Here is a 16104-nt window from a genome sequence, read left to right as displayed (position 1 = left end):
CCCACATTCTCATCCTCACAAAAAATGCAAATTTCCAGCAAACGCCGCTAACTTTTTTCATGCAGCTGTGCTCAGAGCAAGCAAAAACCAAAACAGGAAAACAGGCTCACCATCGAAGTAGCCTGTGTCCGTGTCATTGTCTGGAACTGGCAAAAATGGCGGCTCCTGGTCAAGGAGGCTGTCCCACATGACGCCCTCAAAGAAAGGCAACGCACGAAGCTCTGCACACACCCCGCATGGTAGCATGAGTACAATAGGCATTCAGAGCAGTTGACTGAACAGAGCTATCATACAGCTTCAACTGTGAACACTTGAGCCTGCTTATAACGAACCTGACAGTCATGCACCATCCGTTCATTATATCCAGATGTTCGTAGCAAGTAGACTGGTCATAATGAAGACCACAAGGCAAACTTTCTCGGTGGTATCCCTCTCCACGTGGTATTTGCCAGTCGCAATCGAATGAATGGTTCTGATGCTAGTTGGCAGGTTTCCACGACGCTTCCCGTTTCCACTTCTATTAGGAATCAATGCGTGCATCGTGATGAATGGGATATCAGCACATTGTGTTTGGCCCTAGCCTAACACGTAATCAAGGGCCGCTTTTAAGGTGGGAAGAGGGTCTTCAGAAAATTTATTTATTACTGAAGTCACAATTATCAAACGGTCAGGAAACATGTATTTTTGCATGCTGGTTCCAAATATGTAATTTAATTTTATGTAAAACAAGTGCTTGTGTGCTTATGTAGTATGTCAAGTCACTTTTTGTAAAACGCTTTCAAGAAATTTTGGTCAAGAGAATTTGCTTAAGTGCATATAATAAATGCAAGAATACATTAAATGCAAAATGCAGGAATACAGTCAGGGTAAAATTGTCATCCTGCCTATCATACAAGTTAAGTTGTGGTGTTTTGAAGTTGTCCTTTAGGAAACAAGAATACAAATTTTCTTCCAGTTTCTGAAATGGCAGCTTCAACTATAACTCAATATCTATTATAGGCAAGATGATAATCTTACCTTTATTGCATTCCTTGGTGTCAAGAGAAACCAGTGACATGCACTTTAGCAAGTTCTCTTGACCAAACTTTCCTGTAAGCTCACAGCAAAAAAAAAAATACCTAACATATTATATAAGTGAACAAGCACTTGTTTTACAAAATTAAATTGCTTATTTGGAATCAGCACACAGATATACATGTTCCCTGAAGATATCACAATTGTCACTTCATTAATAAACTTTTTTAAAGACCTTCTTGCCCGCAAACTTAATCTCATCTGCCCAGCTAACTGTCTGCCGCCCAGTGCTACGCTTGCCTTCTCTTGGAATCCACTCTGTTACCTTTAAGGACCAGCGGTTATCTTGCCTTCGCATAAAATGCCCTGCCCAAACCCATTTTTTCCTCTTGATTTCAACTAAGATGTCATTAACCCACGTTTTTTCCCTCATCCACTCTGCCCGCTTCCGGTTTCTTAACGTTACACCTATCATTTTTCTTTCCATGGCTCGCTGCATTCTCCTTAAGCTGAACCCTTTTCGTTACGTTTCTACCCCGTAGGTGGGTACCGATAAGATACAGCTGTTGTACACTTTTCTCTTGCGGGATATTGGCAAACTGCCATTCATGATCTGAGAGAAGCTGCCATACGCGCTCCACCCCATTTTTATTCTCCTAGTTATTTACTTCTCCTGATCTAGATCAGTGGTCATTGCCTGCCATAAGTATTCCTTTACCACTTCCAGCACCTCGCTACCAATTATACACCAGATGAGAGACATAAACCAAGGTTATGCACAAGGTCCAGTCGTTTTAGGTATGACGATCTCACAGACCCATACACTATGAACACGTAATCTAGGCAGGATCGTACTAGAGCACAATAAATGTGCAAAAGGCATGTCCTATCTGACCCTCACCATTTTCGCAAAAGCACACTTAAACATTTAAGGATCGGGAAGTTTTCTTCTTCAGGGTGTTTATGTGTGGAAGGAATGTGATCTTTTTATAGAATATTATGCCTAGAAATTTCTGTTCTTTAACTGGTAATTCAGTTTCCCTTAGGTGGCGGGTGGGATTGTTCTGTAAGCCTCCTTTGAAAGAGAACATGATGGCCGCTGTTTTCTGAAGAAAGAACTGGAATCCATTTCTGTCTGCCCATGTCGCTAGTTTATTTATTATCAATTATACTTGTCTCTCGCATGTTGATATGTTGGTTGACGTGCAGGCTATCTGAAGATCATGAACATAATCTGAGTGCACAATTGATTTTAGGATTATTTTGGCTAAGGAATTCATTTTCACGAAAAAGAGTGTTGTAGTTAAAATACACCCCTGAGGTACCCCATCCTCCTGAACAAAGCTCTTTGAGAGGGTTGAACTTAGGTGTACATGAAAGGAACGGTTGGACAGGAAGTCTTTTAGGCAGCTCAATATCCTTCCGCGGATACAAAGTTCTGCTAGGTAGCAGAGTACTCGGCTGTTCCAGCTCCTATAGGTGGCGCGACGGCAGTACGGCATGGCGGACGAGGCGATGATGGTGCTGCTCCATAGAGTGCGTGTACAGAAGCAAAGTGGCTTCTTGACGCTTTGACATCATTTGTGTGCGATTTAGAGCCTATATGAGCAGCAGTAAGTCATTTTCCTCGACCGTACCAGAAGCTTGGAAGAATGCGAACATTATCTTAATTCATAAGAAAGGAGACACAAAGGGCATAAAAAATTACAAACCGATCAGATTACTGTCCGTTGCCTACAAGGTATTTACTAAGGTAGTCGCTAATAGAGTCAGGGCCACCTTAGATTTTAATCGACCAAATGATCGGGCCAGCTTTCGTAAAGGATATTCCACAATAGATCATATTCACACTATCAATCAGGTGATAGAGAAATGCGCACAATATAACCAACCCCTATATATAGCCTTCATTGGTTACGAGAAAGTATTTGACTCAGTGGAAACCTCAGCAGTTATACAGGCACTACGGAATCAGGGTGTAGATTAGCCTTATGTCATAATACTGGAAGATATACCTATAAACTGCACAGCTACCATAGTCCTCCATAAAGTCAGCAATAAAACTCCAATAAGGAAGGGCGTCAGGCAAGAAAACAGAGTCTCGCCAATGCTATCACCACCTGTTTACAGGAGGTATTCCGAGGCCTGAATTGGGAACAGTTGGGGATAAGAGTTAATGAAGAATACCTAAATAATCTGCGATTCGCTGATGACATTGCCTTGCTGAGTCACTCAGGAGGTGAACTGCAAATCATGATCGATGAGTTAGACAGACAGAGCAGTATGGTAGGTTTTAAAATTAACATGCAAAAAACCAAGGTAATGTTTAACAGCCTAGCAAGGGAACAACAGTTTACAATTGGCAGCGAGAGCCTAGAAATAGTGACGGAATATGTCTACTTAGGGCAGGTAGTGACAGCTGATCCGGATCATGAGAGGGAGATAACTAGAAGGATAAGAATGGGGTGGAGCGCATATGGCAGGTTCTCTCAGTTCATGAATGGCAGTTTACCAATATCCCTCAAGGGAAAAGTGTACAACAGCTGTATCTTACCGGTACTCACCTACAGTGCAGAAACGTGGAGGCTAACGAAAAGAGTTCAGCTTAAGTTAAGGACAACGCAGCGAGCCATGGAAAGAAAAAATGATAGGTGTAACGTTAAGAGATTGGAAGCGGGCAGAGTGGGTGAAGGAACAAACGCGGGTTAATGACATCCTGGTCAAAATCAAGAGGAAGAAATGGGCTTGGGCAGGGCATGTAATGCAAAGGCAAGATAACCGCTGGTCCTTAATGGTAACGGAGTCGATTCCAAGAGAAGGCAAGCGTAGCAGGGGGCAGCAGAAGGTTAAGTGGGCGGATGAGATTAGGAAGTTTGCGGGGATAGGGTGAGCTGGCAAAGGACAGGGTTAACTGGAGAGACATGGGAGAGGACTTTGCTCTGCAGTGGGCATGGTCAGGCTGATGATAATGATGAAGTCATATTCAGTTATTAATGACAGAATATGTTTGAGTTTGGCTGCATTACAGGCTAGATATAAAGTTTTATTGATAAGAGCATGGCTAGCTCGGAAGCGCTACAAAAACACCGTCGGCGCTGCAATGTGCACCAAACTCAGCACAGTAATGTGCGACAAAGACTTTCAACAGTAATTTTTCTGCGCTTTCACTTTTTCTTTCGGCACGTCTTCGTGCGCTGATTACTATCTATGTGCGGGTAAGGGCGTCACGTTTTTTCGTGATTTTGGTAGCTTTCTGCGCTTACCCGAAAAAGAAATTCAGTCCAGTTTTTAAGCGAACCTGTGAAGAAACTACACTGTAATCACCCAGACAGTCTGACACTACATTTGGTGCCTACACAAGTGTGGCCCTTACCCACATAAATATGGTACGTGTATTTATCGCGCGTTGATTATATGCGGACAGAATCGGAAAAAAAAAAAAAAGCTTATAACGAATAAGACCTGTGCGACCGTAAAAATATACATTGTTTCAATGGCACAAAATCACACTTATAACGGACGTCATTAAGCCCTGCTGATCGGTTACAGCGAACGGACGGCGTAAACCTGGCGCCGCAATGCAAGATAACATGCCTCCGACCCCTTTGTGCGCCCAGCGCAGGGCATATTTTCCCGAGACTCATCGAAGGCCAACTGCCTGGCCCGTTCCATGCCGCTCTCAAGCAAGCTACCCTTCCCCGCCAACGCGCCTTCCAACATTGCCCTCCCGCCCCTCCTCGCAACGCCGCTCCCCTCTCATCACTCTCTTGCAACTCTGCACGTGGCCTCCGCGATAAACCGCGCCGCCGCCGGTGCCGATCGCGGAGCCCACGCTCCTTGAAGCAGGCCTTCCGTGGGAGCCAAGAGGTGGCTGCACTGATGCTCACAGACGCCCCTCATTGGTCTCTCCGCTGGCGCTGTGCGTCTCTATCTTTAGCTTGATTGCCGCCTGTGCACGTTGCACGTCTGCCCCATCGCGTGCTTTTGTCACTCTTTGTTGTGGTGCAGACGTTTCGATGGCTTTGTTCAAATCTCGGGCCCTGGTTGTAATTCAGGATGGCGTACAGGAACACCCTGCCCATTTCCATTGTGTTCAGCGGTAGAGATGATGTGGCCTGGGTGGAGGTGACGGCCACTGGCGAGCGGAACTGCTTCCGCAAGGCTGGCTTCATCGACAGTGTCTGATCCCGAGCCTGATGCTTCGGAGGACGACCAGCCCGGCGGCGATTTGTGACAGCGCGTCGTCGATTCCGACATGGGGGGTCATGACATTGGTTGGAATGATTATATTTCTGTCGATGATGACGCCGACACCACGGAACCTTGCACGGACGAGGGCATCATTTCTGAAGTGCAAGACGAGAGCGACGCGGAATAATCAGATGAGGATGAAACTTCGGAGCCAGCACCCATAAGCGCACCTGTAGCAATGAGCTACATAGAGAGCCTCAGACAGCTTGTCTATGCCAAAGGCCTCGGTGATAGTACACTTCTGCTTAAAATAAACTGGAAACCTCCCTCATCGGATCTGCGCTGCAGAAACAGACGTCCATCACGGACTTTTCCGCAAAGAAAAAATTTTGTATTTTGACAAGCAACTGTCTTTAAAGCTGTGGTCCACTTACTCCAAACTTCGGGATATAACGGACGCCCTGTGACGCTCATGTTCGTTACAAGCGGGCTCGACTGTATAATGGTTTTTTTCTAAGCTTCCGGAATTTTTCCCAGTGTCGACAATTTGTTAAAAAATTTCGAAAGTGCTTTTACAGAAGGTTGGAAAGATGTGCCAGCATTTCGTAATGTATTTCATCAGGACCTGGAACAGTCTTTTTCCCAGCAGACAGGTAGCTCTGTTTATTTTTTGGACTGTAATTAATCTATTGACTGGTTGATTTGTGCAACCACTTGTTGGAAGTCTGTGTTTCTTAGCTGTGTTTTTGTATTTCAAAATTCATTCTGTGTAGTTCGAACAACTTGAAACACTTGAGAAATGTTCACCTAGGATGTCTGCTTGGTCCGCTATACAGAAAAAGCTCATTAATTCGAACTCGGAGGGGACCGGAAAATTGTTAGAATTAAGCCAAGTTCGAATTATCGAATGGGCGCTAGAATGAGTGGTTATAGCGCCCTGCCGCGCGGGTAGAACCCGAAGCAGTCACATCTAGACTCGTTATCATGAGCTAGGCGCTACTACACGTTTGTGGCGGGCATATTCTTAGAAATAAATTCATCCGGTCTTAATGGCAAATGAAATAAATTGATCGGCCAGTTATGCGCCGGAAACAAGTACTGGAATGCACTCGCGTGAGCAGCGAGCTTTAGTGCTGGAATATTTGACGCTATTTATGCTCCAAAGCATGTTTATTTATGGGGAAGGGTAGTCAAAATTAAAAGTAATCGCCAAAGTGCATTTGCTTGTGTTTCTTCTGTCGAGACCTCATCAGCATCATCTGCAGCTTGCCAAAAGCTCCTGCGCAACGTCAGAGTTCTCACTGACAGAGAAGTGGCGTGCTGCAACATCAAGCGCCGACACTACTTCATGTGCACTTGGCGGTGGCATAGTCCTGTCGCCGCCGTCGGACTCATCACTGTCAGCTGTTCTCACCGCACGTGAGCCCTGCAATGTCTGCTGGAAGCATACAGCCTCAATTATATCGACATAACTCAAGGGCTCCGACGTATCCACGCTGCAGTCCACGTAGCTCACGCTCGCAGCACCAACAAAAGCCGTCATTGCCCAAACCGCCATACAGGTCTCCTCGATTTGGCTGCACTTTCTGCACCAGTTCAAGAGGTGCAGCGCTCTCGCACTCGATTTGGCAGTGCAGCTAGCGCCACCTACACTTCGGCACTCGCTTTGACTTCGTGCTGCATGTGTTCTTCTGCACTGCTGCACTAGACTCCTGGCGAGTTCTCTTCCCATGCAAGTAGTGAAAGGTGCTTGGCGCGCTTCGTAGCAGACGGCTCCGCGGCCATGCTTGTTTCAGTAAGCAGCGCTGAGACCATGGTCGAGACGGCCGTGTACCTGTGATAGACGCGGCATCTGTGCGGTGTCCTCACCAAACAGCTGAAATGACAGTGCGTGTATGTGTGCGTGTCTGTGCGACTGGCTGGAATGGCGTACTGCGTATGGGTTCTCATCTTTCTGTCCAGCCTCGCACGTTGCTTTACACCATTTCTCTTTCGTGTGCAATTATTATTATTACACGCAGCACGATTGAGCGTTTCCACAAGAGGCAGATGGTGAGATGTTTTATATGTGAGTGATCGCAATGTTTGTGATGACTCGCAGAGTAGTTGACGTGCTTCTCTGAATGCAATATTTTCCTTTGTTTGAGAGTAATTATTTCTTTCTCAGTTTTCCATGTTGGACAAGACCTTGAATAAGAGGGGCAACCTCCTTCACAGTTCCCGCAGCACAGTGCTGCTTCACAGTTCTCAGAATTGTGATCATGTGAGGCACATTTTGTACGTTTTGTGGCCACGAAAATTCTGTGAGCTATGACCGTATCAATGGCAGTTGAAACACCATCGCAGGTTCGGGATATAGTGGCGGACACTTATTTTCAAATAGCCAACTTCTATTACTTTGAGGAGTGTACTTGAGTTGAAAGTGAGAACAAGATGCTTTGTTGGTATATCTTTGTTTTGTTTTTTTCCCAATTGTGGTGCGGTAGACATTGATAACATTTTGGTCATTGAGACCCCCCAGCATTTCTTGTTCAGCGAGTTTGAGAAAGTCGGCTTCAGATATCACACCCCGGACGGTGTTTAGGAATCTGTGTGCAGTTACCGAGACAGGTTTCTCTAATTGACACTATAGAGGATAGTTTTAAATGTTGGGCATTGCCTTTAGGAGGTCACCACTAGGCATTTTTTTTTTATCTTGAAACCCATACCTAAGGCACTGGTCAAATTATTGCTACCAAGAATGGGATATCGTTCGGGCATCTTTTCTGTCTCTTCACTGTGCAGAACGCGGAAGTTTGGCAAAGTTCCCTTCAATTTCCGCGAGTACTAGGCAGTCACATCGGTGTGCCCTTCTTTTAGGGCCATAATTTTGTTCAGAAGGGGAAGCCATGAAATATGTGTATTGTACGGCCACGGTGCCAGCCGCCCACCACGAAGCCCAATGAGGGGACAGGACAGAAAGCCACAAGATCTGCCCATGTCAGCCATACACCGCAACTATAAACCAGTATGAAGAAATGCAGGGTACTTGGTCACACAAGGTTAATTCTAGCCGCCAGAAAAAAAAGGAGAAACCAAGAACTGAGCACTAGGAGATAGGACAGTTGTGAGAAAGAAGATAGGAAAGTGAAAGATATGGGGGGGACTGGAAAAGGCAAGTGCCGATTTCCCAGGGTCGGGTCAGGCCGGAGGTGCCGTCTACAAGAAGCTGGAACCAAAGTAGTGTGTTGCCTCTGCCGAGGGGCCTTAAAGGTCCAGATGCTCAGCATCGGCTCAACCACCAGGAGCCCCTTTTCCACGGACACGGCGATGCCACACATGGCTAAACGCGGGTGCTCATGTCCATGGTGACGCACTGATCACCATCATCCCTCTGCGGGGATGTCCCTGCGGATGCTCAGGAACACATGGTGTTGCCACTCACCAACGTCTGCATGTACAGATAGGGAAGCGCACCTAAAGTTTGCCCCCATTGCACCAGCGCCGCCTATACCCTGGCGGTCATTTCCAAACTTCTGTCCGGGCACGTCGCCGGCGGTATAGTGCCTAGAAATAAGTGGAACCCCGTTCATACGTTTTTCACCGGACCGGGGAAAAAAAGCTTAACAGCCGGGAAAACGCAACAGTGAGGAAAGCTCCGAAAATGAATCAAAATGTGCAGTTTCAAATATAGACAATTTATTTCCACAGAGTGCACTTAGGACTTAAAGAAATCCAGAATGGTGGCTTGCCGTTTTTGCCACGAGCCTGCTTTGCTTTCGGGCCGAAGAGCGCGGCATTCCCCTCTATCTCGGCACGCTTCGAGATGATGCTGTTAAGCATCGAGGGTGGGAGACCAAAGTACTTGGCAATGTCGACTCTCTTCTGCGCTGGCTGCCTGTCGACTGCATTTAATGCGTCCAGCTTTTCCTCAAGGAAAAGCGCCTTCCGCTTGCGCGACGCCGTCTAAGCACAAGCTCGACGTTCACGAGGCTTAATGCACAATGACGATAGCATTATAGAAGAGGAGTCGACCCGTTCAACAACCATGCGGCGACCGTAAAAGTGAGAGCACTTTTCACGAATGGCCACCTAGTGGCGGCCTCTCGAACTGGCGTGCGGCTTCTTGCAGCCAGTTCCATAGCCAAGCCCGGCCAAAACTCGCCAAAAGTCAAAATGGCGGCTGCAGCGCATTGCCTACTTCAGCCCAGGCGTACTCGGGGTGCTAAGTTGCGACGTATCATGCGGGAACGTTTTCACAGCTACTATGTAACAACGGGGTTCCTTATACATTGGATCCTAGGGAAGCTATGCCGGGACCGGATAAACGACATAGCAGCTGGGAAAACGCAGCAGTGAGGAACGTAACAGCGGGGTTCCACTGTATACTGGCTAGTGTGGCAAGCCCTCTGGCGGCGCCTACTTGGTGCGCTGATGTGCAGGTGGGTGTAGGGTGCCTCAATGCCCGCATCGGGTGGAGACAACTTAAGCGATGCCGCCATATTGAATCACAACTGGCCTCTCCCATGTACCGCGAAATGCTCGACAGGTAGCCCAGTGTAGCTCTCGCTGCAAAAGGCCGTTCAGTGAAAGAAGCATTTTGAAGCGCGCCAAGAGCATGAACGGTGCCGTTACAAACGCTAGCGCCGCTGATCCCGTGTGATTCAATATGGCGGCGCCGCTGAAGTTGTCTCCACCCCTGCGGTGCTGGCATCAAGGCAACCTAGGTGGGTGCATCTGCATTCAATTCGGGCAGTGATACGCGCGCTCGGAGGAGCGCGAAGCAGACTATTTTTTTTTGTATTTAGAGCGCTCTTTTAAAAAAATGTTTTGTAATATAAGAACTACGCGAGCTCGTTCACTGTGCGCACATTTTGCAATACCAAATATAGATCAATTTGTTGTCGTATTCTAGCAGTTTGCTTTCGCCCGCCAAAAACTCGATACTAACCATGCAACCGATTTTTTTATTTACTAAGCTCCCGAGAGCAAAATTATTTCAGAAAGTCCAAAGCCCCTTACCACATAGCCTTCATTCAACCATGCTGAAGTGAAAATAAAGAATGATAATAAGGTTAAGCAATAAACTGCACACTATAGCTGAAGGAACGTGCGAGATGTTCATTGCACTGGAAATTAAAACGCTGAAATCGAGAACTTTATGGCAGTGAAATTTAAAGCGCCACCCTTGATTAATTTTGAATACACGCTGATATTTGGAAATGACTTTAAAGGGCTGATTTTGTTGAAGGCGAATAATAAACTTAATGAAAATTTCCTCAATCAGAGCATTTAAAAAATGCACAAAACTTACATTGCTTTAAAAAAAACTACTATAGTGACATACGTTAAGGCAATAATATTACCGTTAAAAATCTTGGAACAGCTGTGCTTCACAATGAAGAACATTAAAACCAAGCATTTTCTTATTTCTTTCTCATGAAGGGCCTAACCCGGAATATTACAACCACCATTTATAATAACTCCACCGATCTCAACAGCTTCCTTGTAATTCAACTAGCCCACTTACCAGATAGCGAGATGTTGAGAACTGAAGCTCGATGCCGCACGTAAAGACTGGCATGCCCAAAGCATGCCAGCAATTTAACCTGTTTCTCATTTCCATCTAGAATAAACAAGCTTCTAAAAAGTTATTTTTTATACCACTGTTAAGCCCTCTGTCGGATCGAGTCGAGCCAGTGGTAATTATGTGCATGAGATATCTGAAAAAATAAAAATATGAAAACAAAAATCTGGTCGTCTCCCTTTACTGCACATATGAAACGTAAAGTACGTAATTTATTCACACAGCAGTATTGTATAACCAATCAAGTGCTACATAAAGAGGACAAAGTAGAATTATTCATCCTTAACACAGTGGCGCAGCTTAAGGAGTTTTTGTCGCTGCCTTTGACCTTCTCTTTCCTTGTTCAGGCCCTTAACAAAAAATCTGAGCCTTAACAAGACATAAAACTTGACCTCTTCGGACAAATTTTCCCTCTCATGGCTAGAGCAGCCAAGCTGCGGCAGTGAGAATGAACGTAAGCACTTGGTAAAATCTAGCAAACTCTCCTCATGCAGAACATTTCTGCTGAAGAAGGTGGTGAATTCGTCCTCGATTAGCTTGACAGCAGTGGACAAGGCGGAACTCGGGTAAACAAGCCCACCATTGTCAAAATGAGCTGTGAAGTGATAACTCTCATCCATGTTTGCATCATTTGGTGTCACACAAAGGCAAGGTGCACACTGCGGGCATGCGTTTTTTGCAATTGTCTTTCTCGCCACATAGCCAGCAGCATAGTAGATCAAGGTAGCATTACTTTTCCTTTCTACGTACCCGGCATGGTCATTTATAAACAGAACAATATCAATTGCCTCCTCGACTTCATCAACATTTCTATGGTCAAATAAATCATCAATAATGTTCAAAAGTGGCGCTGCCTTGGTGCTAGACTATGATAAAGGTGCTTCACTCAAGAGTGCTTTGATAACACCTGGTGAGCAGTTCGTACCGCTCAGTGGTTTTTCCAGGTTATAAAACGACATTAAGTTAACAGTCACCAGGAACTGTGACACGGTAGGGTGGTCGTTACAACCGGATGACTGCCTTATAATGCCGAAAACGTTTTCCAGTTTGTCCTGACTCAAACGCGATGTGAAGAAGTAGTTGTATTCTACAGTGGAGCTACGATGAGATAGCAAGTCTAATGTACTTCTTAACGTAACCCTTAGTCCACAAGCCGTGTTTTCAGTAAGAAATCCGCCCCCAGCTGGTTCTGCATGCCGCTGCCATGCATCCAGGTAATGTAAAAAATTTTCTAGGAATTTTTCATCTGCAGTATTGCTTCGCTATCAGACACCGGTCCTGTAGCAATGTCTGTCTGACATTGCTACAGGACCGAGAGACGCAATGAGAGTCCACGAGAGACGCAATGAGAGTCAACCCACGTATCATCACCGTCGACTGCAGAGCACAACTCGGAATCCACCACTTCGAGATTTCACTTCCGTTGTATAGGTGTCAGTCCTTGGTCGCAGATATTTCGCACCCTCCTTTTGACTGCCTTTTTAGGCACGGATGAGCTGGATAATTTTCAAATACTGTAGGGACAGCATCGGGCTTCAGTCGTGGCTTCTCTCGGGCGAGTTCGTTCACGACGCCGTTCACCGTAATATTAAAAGATCTTTCGATACATTCGTTCTCAAAATGTTTTTTAGCACACGACAGCCTTCGGTGTCAGCCTTCTGTCTGCCCTCCTGATCTTATTTTCCCATTCAGCAAGCCGTGCTGGGTCTGCCGGTGCAGTGAACAGACACCTTTTCTTCGTTAGACCGATAAATGCTTCGACAGAACGGAACAAAACACGTCCTCTCTTTGCACTGCCTCTTACCCTTTAAGATATCAGGACATTTTTGCTCACGTTTAGCGTCTTCCAGCTTCACAATCCAAGAGATTGTGCCTGTCAAACATTGATATCACACGTCCTAAGCAATCGCGCGAGCCTGCGGCATCGGCGCGACAGCAGACGACAGGCGCACCCACTCAACCGGCAGCGCCCCTTGCGGCCTCTCCGCGCAGTCATCGCGGCGGGGGCCTCGCCCTCCCGTTAGAAATGCGCGCGCTGCGCACACTAGCCAGTATATTTCTAGGCACTATACCGGTTGAGCACACTGAGCCAGCAACTTCTCGACTGGTACGCGTGCTGCTCGCGCCACCGGCACTCTCTCTTTCATTGTGTGCACGTGCCGTCCTGCTCACAAGTGCACAAAAGAGGGGTTGCCACTCGTTGTGAGTCTCGGTGGGGGCTGTCACAATATTTGTCTGAACACCAAGGGCCAAGAGCTGTCTGTGGAATTCTACAGATTTCCTGGACATGTCCTACATTTTTGGAAAAATATTTATTGGCAAATAGTAAGGCAGTTTAACGGAAATATTTAAGGTAATGGTCCATCCTTTCAGTTTGTGGCAAAATCTTTTAAAATTTTTCCATCGCTCGCATCAAGCAGTTGATGATAGCAAAAACAAAAAAATTAGGGGTGTGCAAATATTCGAAATTTCGAATACGAATCCAATATATTTCACATTCGGTTCATATTCGTATTCGAGAAATGATATTCGTGAATTTCCGAATATTCAAAAATTCCCGAATGCTCGGCAGCGATCGTATACTGCGCTGACTTTCATCAATTTGCTTGTGGCAAAAGCGCATCGTCTGGGCAAATTATCTGGAAATAGGGTTTAAAGTTCCAGGAAAACAATATAAAGGCCCTGTTTTCTCTCTTCTCCATCGTTTACCGCGTGGACCGATCGCATTCCGATGCCGCTAGGCTCGACCTTGTGCGCAATTCCGCAAGTGGGCTTTCCCACATACCATACGTGCAGCGAACAAAATGGGGGACGACCCGACCCGCTTCTAACAACTGCAACGCGAAAGAGCGTTTATTTTTTATCCTTCCGTAATATGTTATCTAATTAATGCCCACACCCATGGCATTCGTTCTGTCACCTTAACTCTCTGAGCGTGACCACCGCCATCTTGTTTTGGTCAACTACGCTATGCGGGAAAGCCTACTTGCGGAATTTTGCGTCAGGCTCGAAGGGGCGAGTCGAGGTGTCACAACAGGGCAAGCGATCCTGTAAAAAGTCCACTTATTGCATGGTGCACTGTAACCCATGCACCTATTAAGTGGGCGTGACGGCAGGCGTGACAACGTTCGGAGGGCCCCTGTCACTAGGTCAAAAAAATAATCTGGCCGCATAGTTTTGGTTTCTGAGCTTTGCCACTCGCACGTGACAATGGCAACTGTCGGCCCATGCATTCGCGAGTAGTCCAATCTCAGCACCGTGCCGCTTTCAGACGCTGACTGACGCGTCGCTGGTCATATTTTTTTCCTTTTTAGAGGCAGTCTCACCATTCCGACGCCAGTATATGTTCCCCAGCCCCTTGCTTGCATTTGTATTGTTCTTCCAGCACACTAAAACGGGCGGCACGCCACGGGCGCACAGGTGTTTTCAGGATAGAGCCGCCTCATAAGACTACCGCATTGTCGGTAGTTTTTCTTTTTTTCGGGGCCATGGGGCATTTTATAAATCGATTTTCGAATAACCTGGGCATTTCTGTCGGTTCTTTGAACTCCTAATTAATGAGGTTTTACTAGCCATCATGTTATTTTTGTTTTGTCTTGTCATGTTATGGATTTCGTTTTACCTGACCACATTATAGGTTGGATACTGTTATGCTGTTCAATTAAGTAGTATACATTTCTGCCCACATCATGTTTTTTTTTATACGGTTGTCAGGCAGTCCAGTTTTGTTTATTTCAGTTGCAAAGGCCATGCACTATTTTGAAAAAAATATGAGCAACAATGTTTGCTTGTTATCTTTTCTGAATTTATGTTTTGTGCTGAGCAGATATTCGATTCGATATTCGAAGCCATTTTTTCTTCATATTCGTATTCGATTTGTATTCGAAAATTTCAATATTCGCACACCCCTAAAAAAAATGCAAGCCTGTAGATAGGAGATTGTTGTAGTAAAATCTTCCAATATATGAGAAAATGTGTTCATGCAGTCTTTCCCGTTCAAAAATACTTTTGTCCGGAATTGTTTGGTATGAAATGGTTGAGAACAAGAGACAGCAAGCCTGGATAACTGCTGTGTGCAGGGTGAAGTAAGCTTTTTTTTCTCTTGCTAAACATGTTTGGTATGTTGCTCGTGTAATATTATTTTTGACCAGTTTTCGTTGTAATTCAGTAAGCATGCAATGTAGTAGTGGAACTTGCGCTAACGAAACTCATTTTTATTTTTTGCCAGTAATATCCTGCGTCGGTCAGTTAATGCAAAAAATTATTTTGGAGACTGACATCAACAGCTGCGCTATGCAGATGCATGTGAGGCAAGGCCAGTGACCACCTTATTGTCCCGACGTGTGATGCCCTGCTCAATTTCCTAAGATACTTTACTAATGTAAAAAAATGTATGCTTGCACATGACTGAGCATTTGCATATGAACGATGGCTCTGCAAATAAATTGTTTTGGGGATGCGCATGCGTTGTGATCGGCATTAAAATAAATGTACCAACCGTATATCTCAATTGTAGTGATTAACGATGCAAACTAGAGCATTTTTTCTGTTAGCCATATGCGAGCAGCTGGTAGGCGCATTTCGTGAGTGTTTTCGTTTTTCTCTTCAGCCTTGAGTATCGCCTTGTGGGCAGTTCATTTTATGTTCAAATAAAAATTATTTTAATTACCATGCAGTGAAAAACGTAACGAAATCCTAACTATTTGGCCAACAGAGTTGCGTGCACCAAACTGCTCTGCCACCCGACAAAATAAAGTATTTTAAGAAAATGACTGTGCCAAAAAATAAAGGTATTTACCTCGAATTCCACATCTTAAATGACCTTGTCATTTACTCGTGATACACATTTCGCCATTACGGTAATGGGTTTTTGTCAACAATCTGCTTCACGGAGTGGGCCTGATCCACTAGTAGTTCTCCTTTTTTCAAGTTGGCGCTGCGGAAAAAATCGCACTGTCCATTATTTCTTTGGACCCACATCTCAGAGTGTACTGTCGCGATAAAAAGAAATGCGAACAGTGCAGCACGTACGCGCTCCGCTGTTGGAATTTATTTCCGTCATGCTCATACGTGGCTCACAACACAAATACGCTAGTCACATCCATGATACAATAGTGTACCACTCTAGCATATCTTTTTACCACCCAGGTACAAGTGCATTGAAGATAAATGCCAACCACGCTGCGCTGTTTGCATTCCTTTCTATCACCCCAGTGCATTTTCCTAATCCTCTGAAACTCGTCAGCGTTCAAGCACGAGGAAAAAAGCCCGCAACTGCGCAAACAGATTTGTAGGCAGGCCAACGCGTGCAAAGAATGTGCAGAACTAGCCTT

General features: G+C 45.5%; 1 protein-coding gene across 2 annotated transcripts in view; it reads right to left on the bottom strand.

Moving 5' to 3' along the window:
• gwl (serine/threonine-protein kinase greatwall) overlaps window positions 1-16104 on the bottom strand; it is a 130622-nt gene that overhangs the window by 6333 nt on the left and 108185 nt on the right. For both annotated transcript variants that reach the window (XM_077657282.1, XM_077657283.1), the window contains one exon: window positions 111-221. In XM_077657282.1, coding sequence (XP_077513408.1) covers window positions 111-221 — 111 coding nt within the window. The remainder of the gene's footprint in view (window positions 1-110; window positions 222-16104) is intronic.

The sequence above is a fragment of the Amblyomma americanum genome, chromosome 3 (assembly GCF_052857255.1).
Source record: "Amblyomma americanum isolate KBUSLIRL-KWMA chromosome 3, ASM5285725v1, whole genome shotgun sequence".
Lineage (NCBI taxonomy): Eukaryota > Metazoa > Arthropoda > Arachnida > Ixodida > Ixodidae > Amblyomma > Amblyomma americanum.
This window is presented reverse-complemented; position numbering and strand designations above follow the sequence as displayed.